The 20,353-nt window shown below is 52.3% G+C and overlaps 2 protein-coding genes across 5 annotated transcripts in view; both read left to right on the top strand.

The window, feature by feature from the left end:
• LOC133358654 (serine/threonine-protein kinase LMTK3-like) overlaps nucleotides 1-5,203 on the top strand; it is a 35,892-nt gene extending 30,689 nt beyond the window's left edge. Inside the window, exon 14 of the mRNA XM_061577057.1 lies at nucleotides 725-5,203. Coding sequence (XP_061433041.1) covers nucleotides 725-753 — 29 coding nt within the window. The 3' untranslated portion in view covers nucleotides 754-5,203. The remainder of the gene's footprint in view (nucleotides 1-724) is intronic.
• A 1,846-nt stretch (nucleotides 5,204-7,049) lies between these two features.
• On the top strand, nucleotides 7,050-20,353 carry LOC133358738 (membrane protein BRI3-like). Of its 4 annotated transcripts, none has more exons than XM_061577183.1 (5): nucleotides 7,050-7,521; nucleotides 8,711-8,900; nucleotides 16,904-17,082; nucleotides 18,263-18,488; nucleotides 18,763-20,353. In XM_061577183.1, the coding sequence occupies exons 3-5, from the start codon at nucleotides 16,941-16,943 to the stop codon at nucleotides 18,893-18,895; spliced, it is 501 nt and encodes a 166-aa protein (XP_061433167.1). In that variant the 5' UTR covers nucleotides 7,050-7,521; nucleotides 8,711-8,900; nucleotides 16,904-16,940; the 3' UTR covers nucleotides 18,896-20,353. The 4 variants fall into 4 exon arrangements, with proteins under 4 accessions (XP_061433167.1, XP_061433166.1, XP_061433165.1 ...); XM_061577182.1 differs by having other exon boundaries at nucleotides 7,050-7,529; XM_061577181.1 differs by lacking the exon at nucleotides 8,711-8,900 and having other exon boundaries at nucleotides 7,050-7,529.

The following is a 20,353-nucleotide window of genomic DNA, read 5'->3' as shown; positions in this document are numbered from 1 at the left end:
TCTGCTTGCTCATACACTCGCTCACCCACACACTCACAATGCTCGTTGACTCACCCATTACCTAGCTCGTTGACTCGCCCACCTACTCTCTCGCCTGCTCGCTCATGGCTTCCTCGCCTACTCGCTCACCCACCTACTCACCCGTTGTACTGCTCACCTATTCAATCACCCGCTCAATCATCTGCTCGCTTGCAAGCTCATTCAGGCTCATTCACCTACCCACTTACCTATTTGCTCACCCGCCCACTCACCTGCTGGCTCTGCTTCTCACTCATAAGCTTACTCGTAGGCTCACTCATCTACTCACTTCACTGACCCACTCGTTCATCTATTCACCCACCCGCTTGGTCACCCACTCGTGCATAAATTTGCCCACCCGCTCACTAAACCACTCCCATAACTACTAATTTGTCCACTCGCTGCGTGTGCGTTCGCGTGCGCACGTGTAGTGGTAGCGGTTAGCGCACCGCACTACCAACCCGGCGACCCGAATTCGATTCCCGCTCACGGCCGACACCAGTGACGATTATCTGAACCGGTCCTGGGCCTCCCCTACGTCGGCTCAGCCAGACACGAGCACCCGGTGCGGTGTGTAAACATCGCCGCTGGGGAGACAAAGGCGGCCGGGCGTGGCGCCCATCAACCCACCTCATTGTGTGTCATAGTTGCAACTCGGCACTTGACCCAGAAGTCTGTTAAGGTTCTTTGTCTTGTGTGTGTGCAGGAAGTAGCGAGGAGGGCGATGGGAGCTGAGGTGGCGGTTGTGGCCGCCCCCCCCCCCACCCCCGCCGGCTCCCATGTGGCCGACTCACGGCCGGCGCGTTGAGCGCCATCGCTCGGAGCTTCACCGAGTGGCGGCGTATTTCCGCACCCGGCACACCACATCCAGTATACACCTCGCTATGGGCCTGTGGCTTATTACGAGTCACGGGCCACCCACTGGGAAATGTTCAGGGAGAGGTTGGCCTCCGGAGCGCGTTCGCACTCGCTCACGCACGCGGACACACACAGAGACAAAGATCCCCCCCATAGCCTTCATCAACTGTTGGGGCAAGTGCTGTCAGCGAGCAACTATGAAGCCCAGCGCAGTACACGAGGGGGTGGGTGCCCAGCACCACCCCAAACCACCCTTTGTCACACACACGCAGACATACACACACACACGCGCACACACACATACGTGCAGACACGCACACGTGTGCGACTGCATGGAGGCACTCTATGTTTCTTGAATTTCTTTCGCACCGTACGTAGCCGTCGGTGCGGGTACAGAGCAAGTTTTTGTTGTCCTTCCCCGACTACGTACAAGAGAATTTCAACACACATACAAGTGGAACTGATGCTGCTGCTGCTGTTGATGCTGCTGCTGCTGATGATGATTTTGTTGGTTGAGCGCCATGCGTCTGTGCACTGTACGTGTGTGTACAGTGTATATAAATATATATATAATCTACGCTTTATCAAAATGCTTCAAACTGCGCCACTCTCCACCTCCTCTGTCCACCCAGAAGTACAAATGGGTTCATCACAGCCGATGGGTAAAGTGTGGCCACTCCGACCTCTCCAAAGACGTTTGCACAATGCAAGAGGAGCACAGCGAATCCCACTCTCGCGGCGGCGTGCGCAGAAAATTGCAGGACTGAGCCTTTACCCTTCACTTTTTATTTCATCAAAATGCGACCGAGCGGCCGAGCGAGGCGTGGGGGGGGGTGGGGGGGCACGGCCCTTAACTTGATTCCTGGAAACTACACGACGGCATGACGGGGCCAAGTCTGTCCGTGACGCCGCAGTGAACGGTGACGTCGGGCCCCCCCCCCCCAGCGTCTTGTCAAGCGCGGAGCTACGGCGGCCGTGACGATGACGAGGAGGACGAGGGTGGGATTGGAGCGGCAGTCGTCCGTCCACGCGCACACACACACGCGTGTGTTCCCGCACTCGTCGGGGAAGGGGAAACCAAGACCCTCGCCCACCTGAACCTGAATCCGGCCCGAACCTTAAACCCTTATCCAGGCTTCGACCCCCAACCCGGGCCCTGATCCTGGTCCTAACCCATAACTGTGACCCCAACATTGCGGCTAAGACTCGTCCTGACCCAAACCCGAACACTTACCCCCTAACCCTGGCCACAAGTGATCCTCATCTCAACCCCTTGCTTGCTTTTAACCCAACCCTGCCCTTAACGCTAACCCCAAACCCGACCCTCACACTGATCCTGCCCATTGACCCCCCGCTCTGACATGCTGCCCCCCCCCCCCCCCCCCGAGCCTTTTGGGGAGTCACACCGAGGCTCGAAGAAGCACAGTCGCACAAAGCGCGCGGTCAATGCATCCCCCTTCACCTGCCAGCACCTGCCAGCACCTGCTGCGAGATCCCTGGGGGGAGGGCGGGCGGTAGGGTTAGGGGTCAGGACAAGTTGGCATGGCAGGGGGGCCGCCCTTTGGCTGATGAAACTCGTTCTGTGGGCCCGGTTCCGTTGTGAGATTTTTCCGGTCGCTGTACAGACGAAACCAAGTGTTGACTGCTGTGTGTGTTGTGTGCGTGTGTATAATAATTATTGTTGTTATGATCGTTACTGGTTCTATATCGTCATTGATTTTATTAGCGATGGAGATTCTAGCGATGTGCTTGTGTTTCAACGAGACGCGCGCGTTTTTAAGTGTGAATGTGAACGGTTCGGGGTGGGTGTGTGTGACTGTGTGAGTGTGGTCAGGGGGGAAACGCCTCCCAACACTCATTGTGGGTTAACTTTGTAAAAATGCTGGGCAGCCCGGAGATGGGTACACTTTGTAAAGATGCTGGTTGCCATGGCAAGCCTGGATATGGGTACACTTTGTAAAGATGCTGGTTGCCATGGCAATACGGAGATGGGTACACTTTGTAAAGATGCTGGTCGACCCGGAGATGGGTACACTCTGTAAAGATGCTGGACAACCCAGAGATGGGTACACTCTGTAAAGATGCTGGGCAACCCGGAGATGGGTACACTTTGTAAAGATGCTGGGCAACCCGGAGATGGGTACACTTTGTAAAGATGCTGGTTGCCATGGCAAGCCTGGAGATGGGTACACTTTGTACTGGTTGCCATGGCAAGCCTGGAGATGGGTACACTTTGTAAAGATGCTGGACAGGCTGGAGATGGGTACACTCTGTAAAGATGCTGGGCAACCCAGAGATGGGTACACTTTGTAAAGATGCTGGTCTGTTCGGAGGTGGGTACACTTTGTAAAGATGCTGAACACCCCGGAGATGGGTACACTTTGTAAAGATGCTGAACACCCCGGAGATGGGTACACTTTGTAAAGATGCTGGTCTGTTCGGAGATGGGTACACTTTGTATAGATGCTGAGCAGCCCGGAGATGGGTACACTTTGTAAAGATGCTGGACAACCCAGAGATGGGTACACTTTGTAAAGATGCTGGGCAACCCGGAGATGGGTACACTTTGTAAAGATGCTGGGCAGCCCGGAGATGGGTACACTTTGTAAAAATGCTGGTCTGTTCGGAGATGGGTACACTTTGTAAAGATGCTGGTCTGTTCGGAGATGGGTACACTTTGTAAAGATGCTGGTCTGTTCGGAGATGGGTACACTCTGTTAAGATGCTGGTCTGTTCGGAGATGGGTACACTTTGTATAGATGCTGGTTCGCCTGGAGATGGGTACACTTTGTAAAGATGCTGGACAACCCGGAGATGGGTACACTTTGTAAAGATGCTGGGCAACCCGGAGATGGGTACACTTTGTAAAGATGCTGGGCAACCCGGAGATGGGTACACTCTGTAAAGATGCTGGGCAGCATGGAGGTGGGTACACTTTGTAAAGATGCTGGTTGCCATGGCAAGCCTGGAGATGGGTACACTTTGTAAAGATGCTGGACAACCCGGAGATGGGTACACTTTGTAAAGATGCTGGTTCGCCTGGAGATGGGTACACTTTGTAAAGATGCTGGACAACCCGGAGATGGGTACACTTTGTAAAGATGCTGGGCAACCCGGAGATGGGTACACTCTGTAAAGATGCTGGCCAACCCGGAGATAGGTACACTTTGTAAAGATGCTGGGCAGACCGGAGATGGGTACACTTTGTAAAGATGCTGGACAACCCGGAGATGGGTACACTTTGTAAAGATGCTGGGCAGCACAGAGATGGGTACACTTTGTAAAGATGCTGGTTCGCCTGGAGATGGGTACACTTTGTAAAGATGCTGGACAACCCGGATATGGGTACACTCTGTAAAGATGCTGGTTGCCATGGCAAGCCTGGAGATGGGTACACTTTGTAAATATGCTGGGCAGCCCAAAGATGGGTACAATTTGTAAAGATGCTGACGGGCATAGCCAGCCAGAAGATGGGTACACTTTTTAGAGATGCCGGCTGGCCCAGAGATGGGTACACTTTGTAAAGATGTTGGCCAGCCCGGAGATGGGTACACTTTGTAAAGATGCTTATGTGCATGGTCAGCCAAAAGATGCGACTCTTTGTAAAGCTGCTGGTGGTTACAGCCCTTCAATGAGTAACACTTTGTAAAAATTATATTAGGCTTGGCCACTCATGCTGTGGGTGACACTTTGTAAAGATGCTGGTGAGAGTGGCTAGACCTCGTGATGAGCGGTGCCACACCCGTGATTTGGGTACACTTTGTAAATGTGCAGCGCCCCACGCTTGCCCCTTGTGGTTTAAGGCGCGGATGTCAATACTGCCCAGCGAGGCGTCGTGACACCCAACGCAAAACCGACTTATTTTTGTTGTTCTTTCGGTAAAGTCACGTAGAAGGGAAGTAATAAAATAATTAAAATAAAACATAATAAAATAATTCTCACGACGTTTCGGCTACAACGCAAGCAGCCGTCTTCAGGTGAAGAATGTTTTATTTTTATTATTTTATTACTTCCCTTCTACGTGATGACTTTACCGAAAGAACCAAGAAGATGAATCCCTGCAGTCACGAAAGCTTTAAATCGAAATTTGACTTATTTTTGGTACGAAATCCTTGGTACGTGGACAGAGTGGATCTCCGCTCTCCCCCCCCCCCCTAATTTGTTAAGACTTGGTACAGCCCTGACGGGGGGAGGGGGAGTGGTCCAAGACTCCAAGCTGAGTGAGATCATAGTGAGTGATCGGACTGTATCATTTGTTAAGTTGTCAGGGGGTGGGAGGTCATGTCCGCCGTAACTCGTGCACTTGATTAAATCACTCATCGCCACACTCTTGATTTCCTGTGTGGATTCTCTCTCGTGCGCACACACAGAGACTTGGCTCTCTCCCGGTGCTGTTTGCGCAGTTATGGCTGAGTCGATCTAGCGGAGGCCCAGGGCACGTTCAGATCTAACTTGCAACTGATGTTGACCGAGGTCGCGAATCGATTCCAGGGCACCGGATTATCGGCGCAGTGATCGAATCGCTATGCCCTCATGCCTCCCACACACACGCGCGCACACGCCAGCGTGAACAAACAATGCCTTTTTCTTCTTGGTTTTTTCGGTAAAGTCACGTATAAGGGAAGTAATAAAATAATAAAATAAAACATAATAAAATAATTCTCACGACGTTTCGGCTACGACGCAAGCAGCCGTCTTCAGGTGAAGAAGAGACACTGCCAAGCTAGGAGCTTATATATAAGCTGAGTTCGAGGTGGAAGAAGAGCGCCTTAACAAAAGAATGCATATCCTCTTGATATGCATATTCCTCTTGATATACACATTCTCACCTCCTGATCGCTCTTCTTTCGCTACCCTCGTGGCTATTGTTGCGATGATCTTCACTCCCAGATTCCTCCACACACGTTGACGACTCGGTTCTACCACTCTTCATAAATGTTTTCTCCTACAACATCAGAATGCAGCGCCACATTAAATACGCACTACAATGACAATAGTTTAAAGCGATTTGAAGCATGTTTTATTTTCAAAATGGAAATATGTTTTTTGGGGGGGGGGGGGGGCAGAGCTTTGTGACGTCATATTTGAGGGGGGGGGGTTCTGACTTTTTGTGACGTCGTGTGACGAGGGGGGGGGGGTAAAAAATCGTCCAAAATCGCGTGACGTCATTTATGGACGGCCCCCAAGCTGTTGATCATACTGCAGGTCACAGCAACACTCACCCACCTACTCACCCACCTACTCACCCACTCACCCACCTACTCACCCACTCACCCACCTACTCACCCACCCACCTACTCACTCACTCACCCACCTACTCACCCACTTACCCATTCATTCTCCAACCCACTCACTCTCCCACCTAATCAGTACTCACCCACTCAAAGACAAAGATCCCCCGTGTAGCCTTAACAGACTGTTGGGGCAAGTGCTGTTAGCGAGTAGCACCTATGAAGGCCGGCATGATACACTCGGTGGGTGGCCAACACCACGCCCGACCGCCTTTGTCTCCCCGATGGCGATGTTTACTACACACCGCACCAGGTACTCATTTGAGGCTGAGTCAACCTACGGGAGGAGGCCCAGGACCGGTTCAGATAATCGTCACCGGTATTGGTCGTGAGCGGGAATCAAACGAGGGGGTAGGTGGCCAGCACCACGCCCGACCGCCTTTGTCTCCCCGGTGGCGATGTTTACTACACACCAGTTACTCGTTTGAGGCTGAGTCGACCTAGGGGAGGCCCAGGACCGGTCTAGTAAATCGTCACCGGTTGTGACCTTGAGCGGGAATCGAACTCGGGTGACCGAGTTTCGTAGCACAGCGCGCTAACCACTGCACCACCGCTCCCCCAGGTGTGTGCATAGGTGGGACCCCCCCCACCACCGCCACACAAATCGATTCATGAAATCGTCGATTCGTTGGAATCGCTCGTCGCGCGCTGTGTGATGAGACACTAACCCACGTGGTGTGAGTGTTGCGGTGGGGGGGGGGCTGCTCACTGAGGGGAGGGAGCGAGGGAGGTGAATCTCGTGACCGTGACGTGTCCGACTGCCGGAGCGCGTGACCGTCGTGGGGGAGGGGGGCGGAGGGGCGGGGCGGAGGGGGGAGGGGCGGGGCGGATGGGGGGGGAGGGGCGGGGCGGAGGGGGGAGGGGAGGGGCGGAGGGGGGGAGGGGTGAATCGGCAGGTGAGTGAGTCCCTCTCGACTCGCACAGCTCACAACAGATCCGCGGGGTAACCTCACGAGACGGACACCGCAGGCTCACAAGCGCACAGGCTCACAGACTCACTCACTGACACACACACTCCCACACAGACTCACTCACTGACACACAGAGTCACTCACTAGCACACAGAGTCACTCACTCCCACACAGACTCACTCACTAGCACACAGACTCACTCACTCACTCGCACACAGACCCACTCACTGGCACACAGACTCACTCACAGACTCACTCACTGGCACACATAATCACACTCGCACACACACACACGTAGATACACCTACACACAGACTCACACTCCCGCACACACAGACTCACTCACTCCCACACAGGCTCACACACTCGCACGCAGACCGCGACTCCCGTCTCCCTCGCTCGCCCCCTTCGATCTCTCCACCACCGGGAAGAAAGCGAGCCAGGTGAGCAGGTGAGTAGGTGAGCATGTGAGTAGGTGAGTAGATGAGCATGTGAGTAGATGAGCATGTGAGTAGGTGAGTAGGTGAGCAGATGTGTAGGTGAGTAGGTGAGCAAGTGAGCATGTGAGTAGGTGAGAAGATGAGGTGAGTAGGTGAGCAAGTGAGCAGATGAGGTGAGTAGGTGAGCAGGTGAGCAGACAGCGCGGAGGATGGTGACCCGCGCCGAGGTGAGGACAGGTAGCGGCGGAGGGAGGGGGGGGGGGAACGTGAGCAGGATGGGGGGCTTAGGTGAGGAGGGGGGGGCTTAGGTGAGGAGGGGGGGGGCTTAGGTGAGGGGGGGGCTTAGGTGAGGAGGGGGGGGGTCCTAAGTGAGAGGGAAAGTGCAGTGGGGGGGGGGGGGGCACAGCTGAGTAAAGAGGTGAGGAGCGAGGGTTGCCACCTGTCCTGGTCGCTCCCCCCCCGGCATTGCCCACCGCTTGTTGTGAAGGAGGCAGCGGCAGCAGTAGCGCTGCTGCTGCTGTGGCTGCTGCTGGGACATCTTCCCGGGTGACGGTGAGAACCTCGCGTTGTTTGCCAGTTGCGTGAACAACAACATCAACAACAACAACATCAACAACAACAACAACAGCAGCAGCAGCCCCTCCACCCGGGGCGACTCCTCAACTCGAGCGTGAGATGATTGTTGTTGTTGTAGTTGTTGTTGTAGTTGTTGTTGTAGTTGTCCACTCGCGAGACGTCCCGGGTTATGTGCCTCGGAGGTGGCAACCGCGGATTTTTATTTTTTACCACAGGCCCAGAGCTGTCAGCGGTGGTGGTGGTTGTTGTGGTTGTGGTGGTGGTTGAACAGTGTGGTGGTTGTGGTGGTTGAACACTTTGGTTGTTGTGGTGGTTGTACACTGTGGTGGTTGTGGTTGTTGAACACAGTGTGGTGGTTGTGGTGGTGGTTTAACGCAGCGTGGTGGTGGTGGGTAGGACAGTCCATCTGTTAGAGACCGAATCCTCAGCATTCCAGGAGGAATCAACGAGCGAAGTTCACTGGGACAGTCACCACGGCAGTCGACACGACCAGGCTCCCCACGCCACCATCATCATCATCAGCCGTGGTCGATACACTGCTGGATTAAGACCTCCCCACGCCGTCTCCACTCCTCAGGGCCCAGTGCTACTCTCGCCCATCTCACTCTTGCCGCAGGAGCCGATTTGACCGCTCCATCTCCGGCAGGCGGATCTCCTCTTTTGCGCGTTCCCCTCCCGCTCCTTGTGGCTGTCATTCCGCCACCAGTCTCGACCACCGCACATCGATCGACCGCTCTCCCCTTCCTCCATGTGGCCGTGACGCATCCTGCCCAAGCTCGCCCCCCCCTCTCTTCTCCCTCGCGGTGGTAAGATGTTAACTACCTCGCCTGGTGTGCAGGAGGTCGTGGATTCGATCCCGACCCTGACGCCTGCTGCTGTATATTTGGTCTGCGTGTCTTTCTCTCTCTCTCATCATCAAGGTGGCTAGGAGATGTTAACTACCTCGCCTGGTGTGCAGGAGGTCGTGGGTTCGATCCCGACCCTGACGCCTCCTGCTGTATATTTGGAGTCTGCGTGTCTTTCTCTCTCATTATTATCATCACGGTGGCTAGGAGATGTTAACTACCTCGCCTGGTGTGCAGGAGGTCGTGGGTTCGATCCCGACCCTGATGATGCCTGCTGCTGTATATTTGGAGTCTGCGTGTCTCTCTCATTATCATCATCACGGTGGCTAGGAGATATTAACTACCTCGCCTGGTATACAGGAGGTCGTGGGTTTCCATCCAGACCCTGACGTCTGTTGTATATTTGGAGTCTGCGTGTTTCTCTCTCTCTCTCTCATCATCATCACGGTGGCTTGGAGATGTTAACTACCTCGCCTGGTATACAGGAGGTCGTGGGTTTCCATCCAGACCCTGACGTCTGTTGTATAATTGAAGTCTGCGTGTCTCTCTCTCTCATCATCATCACGGTGGCTTGGAGATGTTAACTATCTCGCCTGGTCTACATGAGGTCGTGGGTTTCCATCCCGACCCTGACATATGTTGTATATTTGGAGTCTGCGTGTCTTTCTCTCTCTCATCATCATCATCACGGTGGCTAGGAGATGTTAACTACCTCGCCTGGTGTGCAGGAGGTCGTGGGTTCGATCCCGACCCTGTTGATGCCTGTTGCTGTATATTTGGAGTCTGCGTGTCTCTCTCTCTCTCTCATTATCATCATCACGGTGGCTAGGATATGTTAACTACCTCGCCTGGTGTGCAGTAGGTCGTGGGTTCGATCCCGACCCTGACGATGCCTGCTGCTGTATATTTGGAGTCTGCGTGTCTCTCTCTCTCTCATTATCATCATCACGGTGGCTAGGAGATGTTAACTACCTCGCCTGGTGTGCAGGAGGTCGTGGGTTTCCATCCCGACCCTGATGTCTGTTGTATATTTGGAGTCTGCGTGTCTCTCTCTCATAATCATCATCACGGTGGCTAGGAGATGTTAACTACCTCGCCTGGTGTGCAGGAAGTCGTGGGTTTCCACCCCGACCCTGATGTCTGTTGTATATTTGGAGTCTGCGTGTCTCTCTCTCTTTCATCATCACGGTGGCTAGGAGATGTTAACTATCTCGCCTGGTGTACCGGAGGTCGTGGTTTCCATCCCGACCCTGGCGTCTGTTGTATATTTGGAGTCTGCGTGTCTCTCTCTCTCTCTCATCATCACGGTGGCTAGGAGATGTTAACTACCTCGCCTGGTGTGCAGGAGGTCGTGGGTTTCCATCCAGACCCTGACGCCTGTTGTATATTTGGAGTCTGCGTGTCTCTCTCCGTGGTGAGATGTTAACTACCTCGCCTGGCGTACAGGAGGTCGTGGGTTTTCATCGCGACCCTGACGCCTGCTGCTGTATTACTGTATATTTGGAATTTGCGTGTCTCTCTCTCCGTGGTGAGATGTTAACTACCTCGCCTGGTGTACAGGAGGTCGTGGGTCCAATCCCGACCCTGAGACCTGCTGCTGTATATTTGGAGTGTGCGTGTCTCTCTCCTTGTGGTCGCGTGGATTTTTATCTGGGTTTTCCCCTCCACGTTTAGAATCAACGTCGCGGCGTTCAGAGTGTTTGACTGCTCTAAATTTAAACGCGACGAGCCACTTCGTTGAGCTGGCATGTGTGGCCAGGTCGCTTCTGACAAAGAGATAAATATAGCTCAGCAGGGCTCCCTTACCTGGTCAAATAAAAAATTAACCCGTAAAAACAAAGTTTTTCACTATAATCCTTTATATGCGTGGCATCGGTTTTATTTTATTATTCATTTCTGTTTTTCTTGAGTAAGAGTTTCATTTTTATCGCATTGGTATTTTAAATTAAATATGAAAAAAAAATTGCTAAAAAGTGGAAAATTTTGGAAAAAAATTTTCACGAAAATAAATTGTCACGCACAACGAGTCTGTGTGCAAAATGTCAGCTCGATTGGATCACGGGAAGTGGGTTAAAAAACGACCGAAAGATTTGCACGGTCCTAAGCAAGCAAGCAAGTGAACTTAATATAAAGGATTTAACAAGTATAACCTGTAAAAACAAAGTTTTTCACTATAAATCCTTTATATGCGTGGCGGCTAGAGTCCTCTCGTCCTCTGGCTTGAGATGGCTGCCACCTATGGGTCAGATGATTGCATTGCACCATTAAGCAATTGGTAATTAAATATAATTTATTTTTTCCTAAAAAGTGTAACATTTTGGAAAACAAATTTCACGAAAATACATTGTCACGCACAACGAGTCTGTGTGCAAAATGTCAGCTCGATTGGATCACAGGAAGTGGGTTAAAAAACGACCGAAAGATTTGCACGGTCGTAAGCGCGCAAGCAAGCAAGCAAGTGAACTTAATATAAAGGATTTTAAAATAGAATCAAATAGAAATCGTGTACCTCTGCATGCTTCTTCGAATCAGAGGAAAGCGCTCCAGAGGGTCATCAACACAGCCCAAAAGATCGCCGGCTGCCATCTCCCCACACTGGAAGAACTACACAGTTCACGTTGCATCAAAAAAGCACAGAACATTATAAAGGACTCTTCTCACCCTGGACACTCACTGTTTGAGCTGTTGCCATCAGGCAGACGATTCAGATCAGTCAAAACAAGGACAAACAGATTCAAACAGAGCTTTTATCCTACAGCGATCACCACACTCAATAATGCTAATTAATTATTAAGTAACAGTGTTTACAATTGATTGTGAAATAGAGATGTGCAATGACAAAATGTAACCTTATGTGGGTATGTGGGTATACTTGGGCTGTTTTTATATATAGTATAAATTGATTATCTTTCATTTAATTTTATTTTTATTTTCTTGTTTTATTTAATTTAAATTTATGAATGATGCCCTGACTGGTGAGCATTTTAAATTTCGTTGTACTGGTGACAATGACAATAAACGATCTATCTATCTATCTTCACGCGGCATCTGTGTACGCAAGCGAAACCTTGTACCCACGATATTTTGTCGATGAGATCCCCCCCCCCCCCCCCCAGACGCTCGAAACTGGTGCAGAGTTGTCTGCTGCCGATGCTACTGGGCAAAAGTGTGGAGTTGCCCGTCTGGGGAGCCATGGGTTCGTGGGGTCAGGGCAGATGTTGACGGGTGTGAGAAGACTGGACGTGTCTCACGCTCTCTCTCTCTCTCTCACGCTCTCTCATCCTCGTTCTCACACTCTCTCTCACGCTCTCTAACACTCTCTCTCACGCTCTCTAACACTCTCTCACACACTATCTCATACTCTCTCTGACACGCTCTCATCCTCTCTCTCACACGCTCTCACACTCTCTCTGACACGCTCTCTCTCACGCTCTCTCTCACTCTCTCTCACACTCTCTCACTCTCTCTCACTCACACTCTCTCACGCTCTCTCACACTCTCTCACACTCTCACACACTCACACTCTCTCTCACACACTCTCTCACACTCTCTCACTCTCTCTCACTCTCTCTCATGCACTCTCTCACTCTCTCTCACGCACTCTCTCACACTCTCTCTCACACTCTCTCACACTCTCACACACTCACACTCTCTCTCACACATTCTCTCACACGCTCTCAGACTCTCACACACTCACACTCTCTCTCACACGCTCACACACTCACACTCTCTCTCACGCCCTCACACGCTCTCACACACTCTCTCACACACTCTCACACACTCTCTCACACTCTCTCTCACACTCTCTCACTCTCTCTCACGCTCTCACACACTCTCTCACACTCTCTCACACTCTCTCTCACTCTCTCTCACGCTCTCTCTCACGCTCTCTCTCACGCACTCTATCACACTCTCACACACTCACACTCTCTCTCTCACACTCTCTTTCACTCTCTCTCACCCTCTCTCACACACTCTCACACTCTCTCACTCTCTCACACTCACACTCTCCCTCTCACACTCTCTTTCACTCTCTCTCACCCTCTCTCACACACTCTCACACTCTCTCACTCTCTCTCACACTCTCTCACACTCACACACTCTCTCACACTCTCACACTCTCTCTCTCACACACTCTCACTCTCTCACTCTCTCTCACGCTCTCTAACACTCTCACACACTCACACGCTCTCACACTCTCTCTCACACACCCTCTCATCCTCTTTCACACACTCTCACTCTCACAATCTCTCTTACACACCCTCTCATCCTCTTTCACACACTCTCACACTCACACTCTCTCACACTCTCTCACGCCCTCACCCTCTCTCACCCTCTCTCACGCTCTCCCTCTCACCCTCTCACGCCCTCCCTCTCACACTCGCCGTGTTTACTGAGCTCACCTTTGCCCGCCAGCGTTAACGTCACGTGGCGCGTGCCCAGGTGCTTTATCTGAGTGGTCATATGACCCAAGCCTCCACCTGTTCCCCCAAGAGAGAGAGAGATACGAGAGAGATAACAGCGGCTCAGGGGTTCACAATTGCCGTGTCGAGACTGGTGGTCTCAGCCCAGTCACCCATGACTCACACAGAGACCCATAGACTCACAGAGATAGCCGGACTAACATAGAGACCCATATATTCATACAGAGACCCATATACCATGGTGGTTAAATCTTGACTTAAAGCTTTTGTGACTGCAGGAATTCATATTATTTGGGTTTTTCGGTAAAGCCACGCAGATGGAAAAAAATACACAAATCAAAATCACGAAGTTTCGATCGCAACAAAGGCAATCGTCTTCAGGTGAAAGAAAAAAAACGTCGAGATTTGGATTTTTGCTATTTTTAAATCCTTTATATTAAGTTCGCTTGCTTGCTTGCGTGCTTGCTTGCTTACGACCGTGCAAACCTTTCGGTCGTTTTTTAACCCACTTCCCGTGATCCAATCGAGCTGACATTTTGCACATAGACTCGTTGTGCGAGACAATTAATGTTCGTGTAAAAATAATTTCCAAAATTTTACACTGTTTAGGGAAAACAAATTAAATATTTAATTACCAATTGTTTAATACTGCAGACAATCATCTGACCCATAGGTGGCAGCCATCTCAAGCCAAAGGACGAGAGGACTCTAGCCGCCACGCATATAAAGGATTTAGAGTGAAAAACGTAGTTTTTACGGGTTAATTTTTTTTCTATCTACGTGCCTTTACCGAAAGACTCAAAGAATACCATGGTGGTTGTTTGACGATACTTCACCGTAACCATGGAGCATGTGAATATCATACTCTTAGGTTTTTTCGGTCAAGTCACATAGGTAAAAAAGAAAATTACTAAAAGTAATAATAAAAATAAAATTATGGTGATTTATTATTTTATTTTATTTCTATTAGTTTAGTAATTTTATTTTTTACCTACGTGACTTTACCGAAAAAACCTAAGAGTATGAATCCTTGCAGTCACGAAAGCTTCAAATCTAGAAATTCATGTGAATATCAACATCAATTAGCCTAGTGCCCATGTTTGTCTATTTCCTTACACGGATTGTTTTTTTACACAACGCATCAGCCACTCGCACGTTCTTCTGCGAGTGCATCCCACTAGCAGCGTTGGTTCGGTGCAGGCAAAAACTCTGAGCCGGTTTCGACATTCAGGTTCTCATCAGCAGAGTCAGGTTGGCTTGAACCAGAGGTCGCAAACGTGTTTTGATTCCTTACCCGTACCCGTACCCGGCCGGGTATCGGGTAGGGTACAGGCATCGGGTACCCGATTGCGACCTCTGGGATGAAGCCATGTTGCAGTCCTCCCTCCACTGCATCTCCCCCCCCCCATCTCTTCCTCTTTTTCTCATCCTCTCTCTCACTGCTCGTGACATCACCACGCGCGAACCCGGCTCACAGCTGCGGGATGCGACTGACATCATCACAGCACGCGCCTAAGAATCAGAATCTTTGTTCTGGAAGAATGCAATGAGCTATGAAGCTTTTTTTCACATACAGTGAGGGAAAAAAGTATTTGATCCCCTGCTGATTTTGTACGTTTGCCCACTGACAATGAAATGATCAGTCTATAATTTTAATGGTTGGTTTATTTGGACAGTGAGAGACAGAATAACAACAAAAAAATCCAGAAAAACGCATGTCAAAATTATTATAAATTGATTTGCATTTTAATGAAGGAAATAAGTATTTGACCCCCTGCTGATTTTGTACGTTTGCCCACTGACAAAGAAATGATCAGTGTATAATTTTAATGGTTGGTTTATTTGGACAGTGAGAGACAGAATAACAACAACAAAATCCAGAAAAACCCATGTCAAAATGTTTATAAATTGATTTGCATTTTAATGAGGGAAATAAGTATTTGACCCCCGTCTCAATTTTTCTGGTGGCCTTCATCCATCTTTCTGATTGACTGACGCCTATATTTGGTGCTTGAATGTTCTCCCCGTGTTGGCGTGGATTTTTATCCATCCTGGTCCTCCGGTTTTTCCCCTCCACATTTCGAATCAACGTCGCGCGCTTCGAAGTATTTGGCCGTTATAAATTTCCAGAACAATGTTACTCTGCAGCAGCAGCGTTGTCACAAGCCAGAACACCCTGGGCCGGTCTCGAGCTTCCGCTTCTCATCGGCAGAGCGAGGGGCGCAGAGTCTGCTGGCTTACACAGATGCCGCTATTGTTGAGGTCTTGACTGTCGGCCGTGGGTGCTGCCTCTCGTTGACACGTGGCGGTGAACCGACAAGCGGAACAAAAACTGTAATAATGGGCGAGACAGGCGCTCGAAATTTACGCTGAGAGATGCGCGGAGGAAACCACGTGGATTTGAGGAAGTGCACAGGTTCGTGAGGTCGTGCACAGTGCCGAGGAGGGCGAGTGGACTCGGGCAGGATGTGTTACGGCCGGGCGGGCGGCGATGTCAATCATCAGGCCCAGGGTGTGACGTCTGTGCTGGTCGTGGGTGGTTGCCCCACGTGTAGGTGAGTGGTGGTGCGAGTGCCCTCGCCTCGGCGTGTGTCAGCCGTCTTTTTTTTATCCTTTATATTAAGTTTGCATGCTTGCTTGCTTGCGTGCTTGCTTGCTTGCTTACGACCGTGCAAATCTTTCGGTCGTTTTTTAACCCACTTCCCGTGATCCAATCGAGTTGACATTTTCCACACAGACTCGTTGTGCCAGACAATTAATGTTCGTGAAAAAAAATTCCCAAAATTTTACACTTTTTAGGACAAAAATATTATATTTTATTACCAATTGCTTAATGGTGCAATGCAATCATCTGACCCATAGGTGGCAGCCATCTCAAGCCAGAGGACGAGAGGACTCTAGCCGCCACGCATATAAAGGATTTATAGTGAAAAACTTTGTTTTTACGGGTCGAGACTGGTGACGGAATGACAGCCAAAAGGGGCGACCCGCCACGGAGATTTAGCGGGGAAATCGGCTCAAGCTGCGCGAGTGAGATGGACGGAAGCAGCGCTGGGCCCTGAGGGATGGAGACGCCATGATTAGGCCTTCATCCAGCAGCAGTGGATATGCCGTAGCTGATGATAGATGACGATGAAGACGACGACGACGATGATGATGATCTTCTTGGTTCTTTCGGTAAAGTCACGTAGAAGGGAGGTAATAAAATAATACAAATAAAACATAATAAAATAATTCTCACGACGTTTCGGCCACAACGCAAGCAGCCGTGCTCAGGTGAAGACCAGGTCTGCCGGGGAGACAGCGTCTGATCAGGTCTGTCTCCCCGACAGACCTGGTCTTCACCTGAGGACGGCTGCTTGCGTTGTGGCCGAAACGTCGTGAGAATTATTTTATTATGTTTTATTTTTATTATTTTATTTCTTCCCTTCTACGTGACTTTACCGAAAGAACCAAGAAGATGAATCCCTGCAGTCACGAAAGCTTTAAATCGAGATGACGATGATGATGTTGAGCCGTGTTGCCGTCCCATCTATTCAGACGCGGTGACGCCGCCGAGTGAGGAGCGACCGGAGCGATGGCGGACGACCGCAAGCCGCTGATGGTGGGGGGCGAAGGTGGGGGGCCCCCGGCGTACGGGGCGCAGGGGCAAGCGCCCCCTGGTTACGGAGCCATCCCACCTCCGGGGGGCTACCCCTACCCCCAGCCCTACCCCCCAGGTAACCAGCCCCACGCCCAACCGGTTGGGGGTTGGGGATGTCCGTGCACGGCGGCGCTCGCTGAACGCCTGCACATCTTACGCAGCCCAGCGGGGGAGCGCTTGTTGTAGAGGTTCGAACCCGGTGGGCCGCCCTGGCCAGTACCCTGCGGTGCGTATAAACCTGTGGTTCTTTAGTTGGGCGGCACACACCTCCTGGGGGTGTGAGACATGGCCAGTTGTTGTTAGAAGGTAAATAATCTAAACACAAATTAAGCACGGGCACATAAGTACAACTACTTTGTTTCATCAAACAGATGTATTTATTAACATTATGAAAAAAAAGGCTGCAGTAAAGGTTAAGAGCCATTGGTATAAACAATGCTACTATGCGCCAGAGGATTAACTCACGAGTGGACGTGAAAGATCCCAGGACGTCATTCGACACGAGCAGAAGGCCATGAAGTCACCTGGTCGATGGGCAACTCGCTCCGGGCAGCTACTGGGAACCCAGCCATTGAGAAACCAGCCATTAGGGACCCAGCCAATAGGGACCCACCCACCGGGGACCCAGCCAATAGGGAGCCAGCCTCTGGGGACCCAGCCAATAGAGACCCAGCCAATAGAGACCCACCCACCGGGGACCCAGCCAATAGGGACCCAGCCAATAGGGACCCAGCCTCTCGGGACCCAGCCAATAGGGACCCAGCCATTGGAGACCCAGCCAATAGGGACCCAGCCTCTCGGGACCCAGCCAATAGGGACCCAGCCATTGGAGACCCACCCACCGGGGACCCAGCCAATAGGGAGCCAGCCTCTAGGGACCCAGCCAATAGGGAGGCAGCTTCTGGGGACCCAGCCAATAGGGACCCATCCATTGGAGACCCACCCACCGGGGCCCAGCCAATAGCGACCCGCCCACCGTTGACCCAGCCAATAGGGAGCCAGTCTTTGGGGACCCAGCCAATAGGGACCCACCCACCAGGGACCCAGCCAATAGGGAACCAGCCAATAGGGACCCAGCCAATAGGGACCCACCCACCAGGGACCCAGCCAATAGGGACCCAGCCAATAGGGACCCAGCCATTGGAGACCCAGCCAATAGGGACCCAGTCTCTGGGGACCCAGCCAATAGGGACACAGCCATTGGGGCCCAACCGCGAGGTCACCACCAGGTGACCCATGCGCTCCTCTCTCCACAGGTTACCCTGGCGGGTCGGACGGGGCCTACCCTGCCGGACCCCCTGGCAATTACCCCCCTGGGCCCCCTGGCCACTATCTGTCTGGCCCATCGGGGCCCTACCCACCTGGGCCCCCATGTCCGGGTCCCTACCACCCACCCGGGACTGGACCCTACCCTGTGATCATCAACCATCAGGCCCAGGGTGTGACGTCTGTGCTGGTCGTGGGTGGTTGCCCCACGTGTAGGTGAGTAGTGGTGCGAGTGCCCTCGCCTCGGCGTGTGTCCGCCATCTTTGTGTTTGTGTCCGTGTGCGGGGAAGTGGCCGTGTAGCGCTACGAATCCGGCGCCCCGAGTTCGATTTCCGCTCACGCCCACCGCCAACGCCAGCGACGATTATCTGAACCGGTACTGGGCCTCCCCTTGGTCGACTCGGCCTCAAACGAGCACCTGATGCGGTGTGTAAACATCGCTACTCGGGTGTCGTTACCGTGCGTGCTGTGTGTCCGTGTGTGCCGTCAGGGTCGGAGTTCTGGAGGACGACTACTCCGTGTGTGGCATCATCCTCGCCATCCTCTTCTTCCCCATCGGCATCCTCTGCTGCCTGCTCATGCGCCGGCGACGCTGCCCCAACTGCCACGCCTCCTTCGAGTAGCGACGGGGGGCCCCTGGGCGGGGGTGGGGGGGGGTAGGACAGGGGTCCTGGAAGGGAAGGGTGGGTAGGCCCGGTAGGCTGAACCTCCGCTAAAACCACCGCGTAAGGGCTCGGAGATTCGCTCGCCGTACAATCAACCGGCCGTGTCGCTCGCCCGTCCACGCCTCCTTTGCACTGGCACAACCGAGCCGCTCTGGTGAGCCATGTCGGAGCCAGACCGGTGCCGGCACGGCTCAGGAGGTGGCCCGGTTGTTTCTCCACTTTGCAGGGGCCGAGCCGTGCTGCCGCCGACTTCGCACGCGGCGAACAAGTTGGAGAAGCGTGTGGGTGACGCCACGCCCCCACCGCGTACCGGCTGCCCGTCACGCGCGGTTGAACGTGTCACTACCCCTGGCCCTGCTTGGCCCCGCCCCCGAGCCAGATTCAGATGCCCTGTGAGAACCGGAGTTCTGGTTCGGCTCGGCGAATAACCCAGTGGAAAAAACACATTCCTACCGTAAGGCCCCCCCACTCCACCCCCTCCCCGCGAGCTTAACTCGGATTTTTGTGGTGGAAAAGCAGCATCATAGGCAGCACGTGCGGGGAGTGGGGTGGTTCGTTCGGAGGTCTCCCTGCGGGCTTTGGCACGGCCCTGGCACGGGGAGAGAGGGAGCGTCGCTGGGGCCGCCCTTGTCCCCGGCGCGCACGTTGACCCTGGCCATTGACCGAGCAACCCAACGTTCCTACCAGCTCCCTCCGCAGGAATGTGTTAATAATATATGCATTGTCCTTGAAACTGATTGGCCTACACCAGGGGTGGGGAACATCCGGCCCGCGGGCCATGTGAGGCCCGCGAAATAATTTGGTGTGACCCTGCCAAGGCAACCGCAGGCGGGACTTGAAATTCAACAAATCTAGGAGCAAACCTGGAAAAGCAGTTGCTAGTAGCAACATCATCACACCAGCTAACATCACACGCCTCACCAAAGAAAAGCATTTCCAGCCATCACATTAGGGGTGAGTTAATTAAATGTTTGACTAAATATAACGGGCTAATTTTTAAGGTGATAATTTTGTATGGCCCGCGGAATGATGTTGTAAATATCCAAATGGCCCTTGATAGAAAAAGGGTTCCCCACCCCTGTTCTACACCAAAGACAGCCTTCTTTACACATTCCTGCGGAGGGAGCTGGTAGGAACATTGGGTTGCGGACCGTGGTGGAGGGGCGGCCGTGTTCACATTCCGCACTCCGTGGTGGAGAAGGCCCTCTGCTTGCCTGCACGTGGCGCGCGTTCTGTCTCGGGCGTCGATTTGGCTGCTTATCGAGGGACCCCCGGTGGCGACGACGCGGGTTTCATCGTCGTCGCTCCGTTAATTTGCGTTTGATTATTTAATCGTCTTAGTCTAAATGCTGATGACGTAACGAACTCCTCCGTGATTACAGCTGTAAATAAAGAAATAAATGATATGCAAATAAA

Source organism: Lethenteron reissneri, chromosome 63, assembly GCF_015708825.2.
Source record: "Lethenteron reissneri isolate LAM-NWPU_2019-01 chromosome 63, ASM1570882v1, whole genome shotgun sequence".
NCBI lineage: Eukaryota > Metazoa > Chordata > Hyperoartia > Petromyzontiformes > Petromyzontidae > Lethenteron > Lethenteron reissneri.
This window is presented reverse-complemented; position numbering and strand designations above follow the sequence as displayed.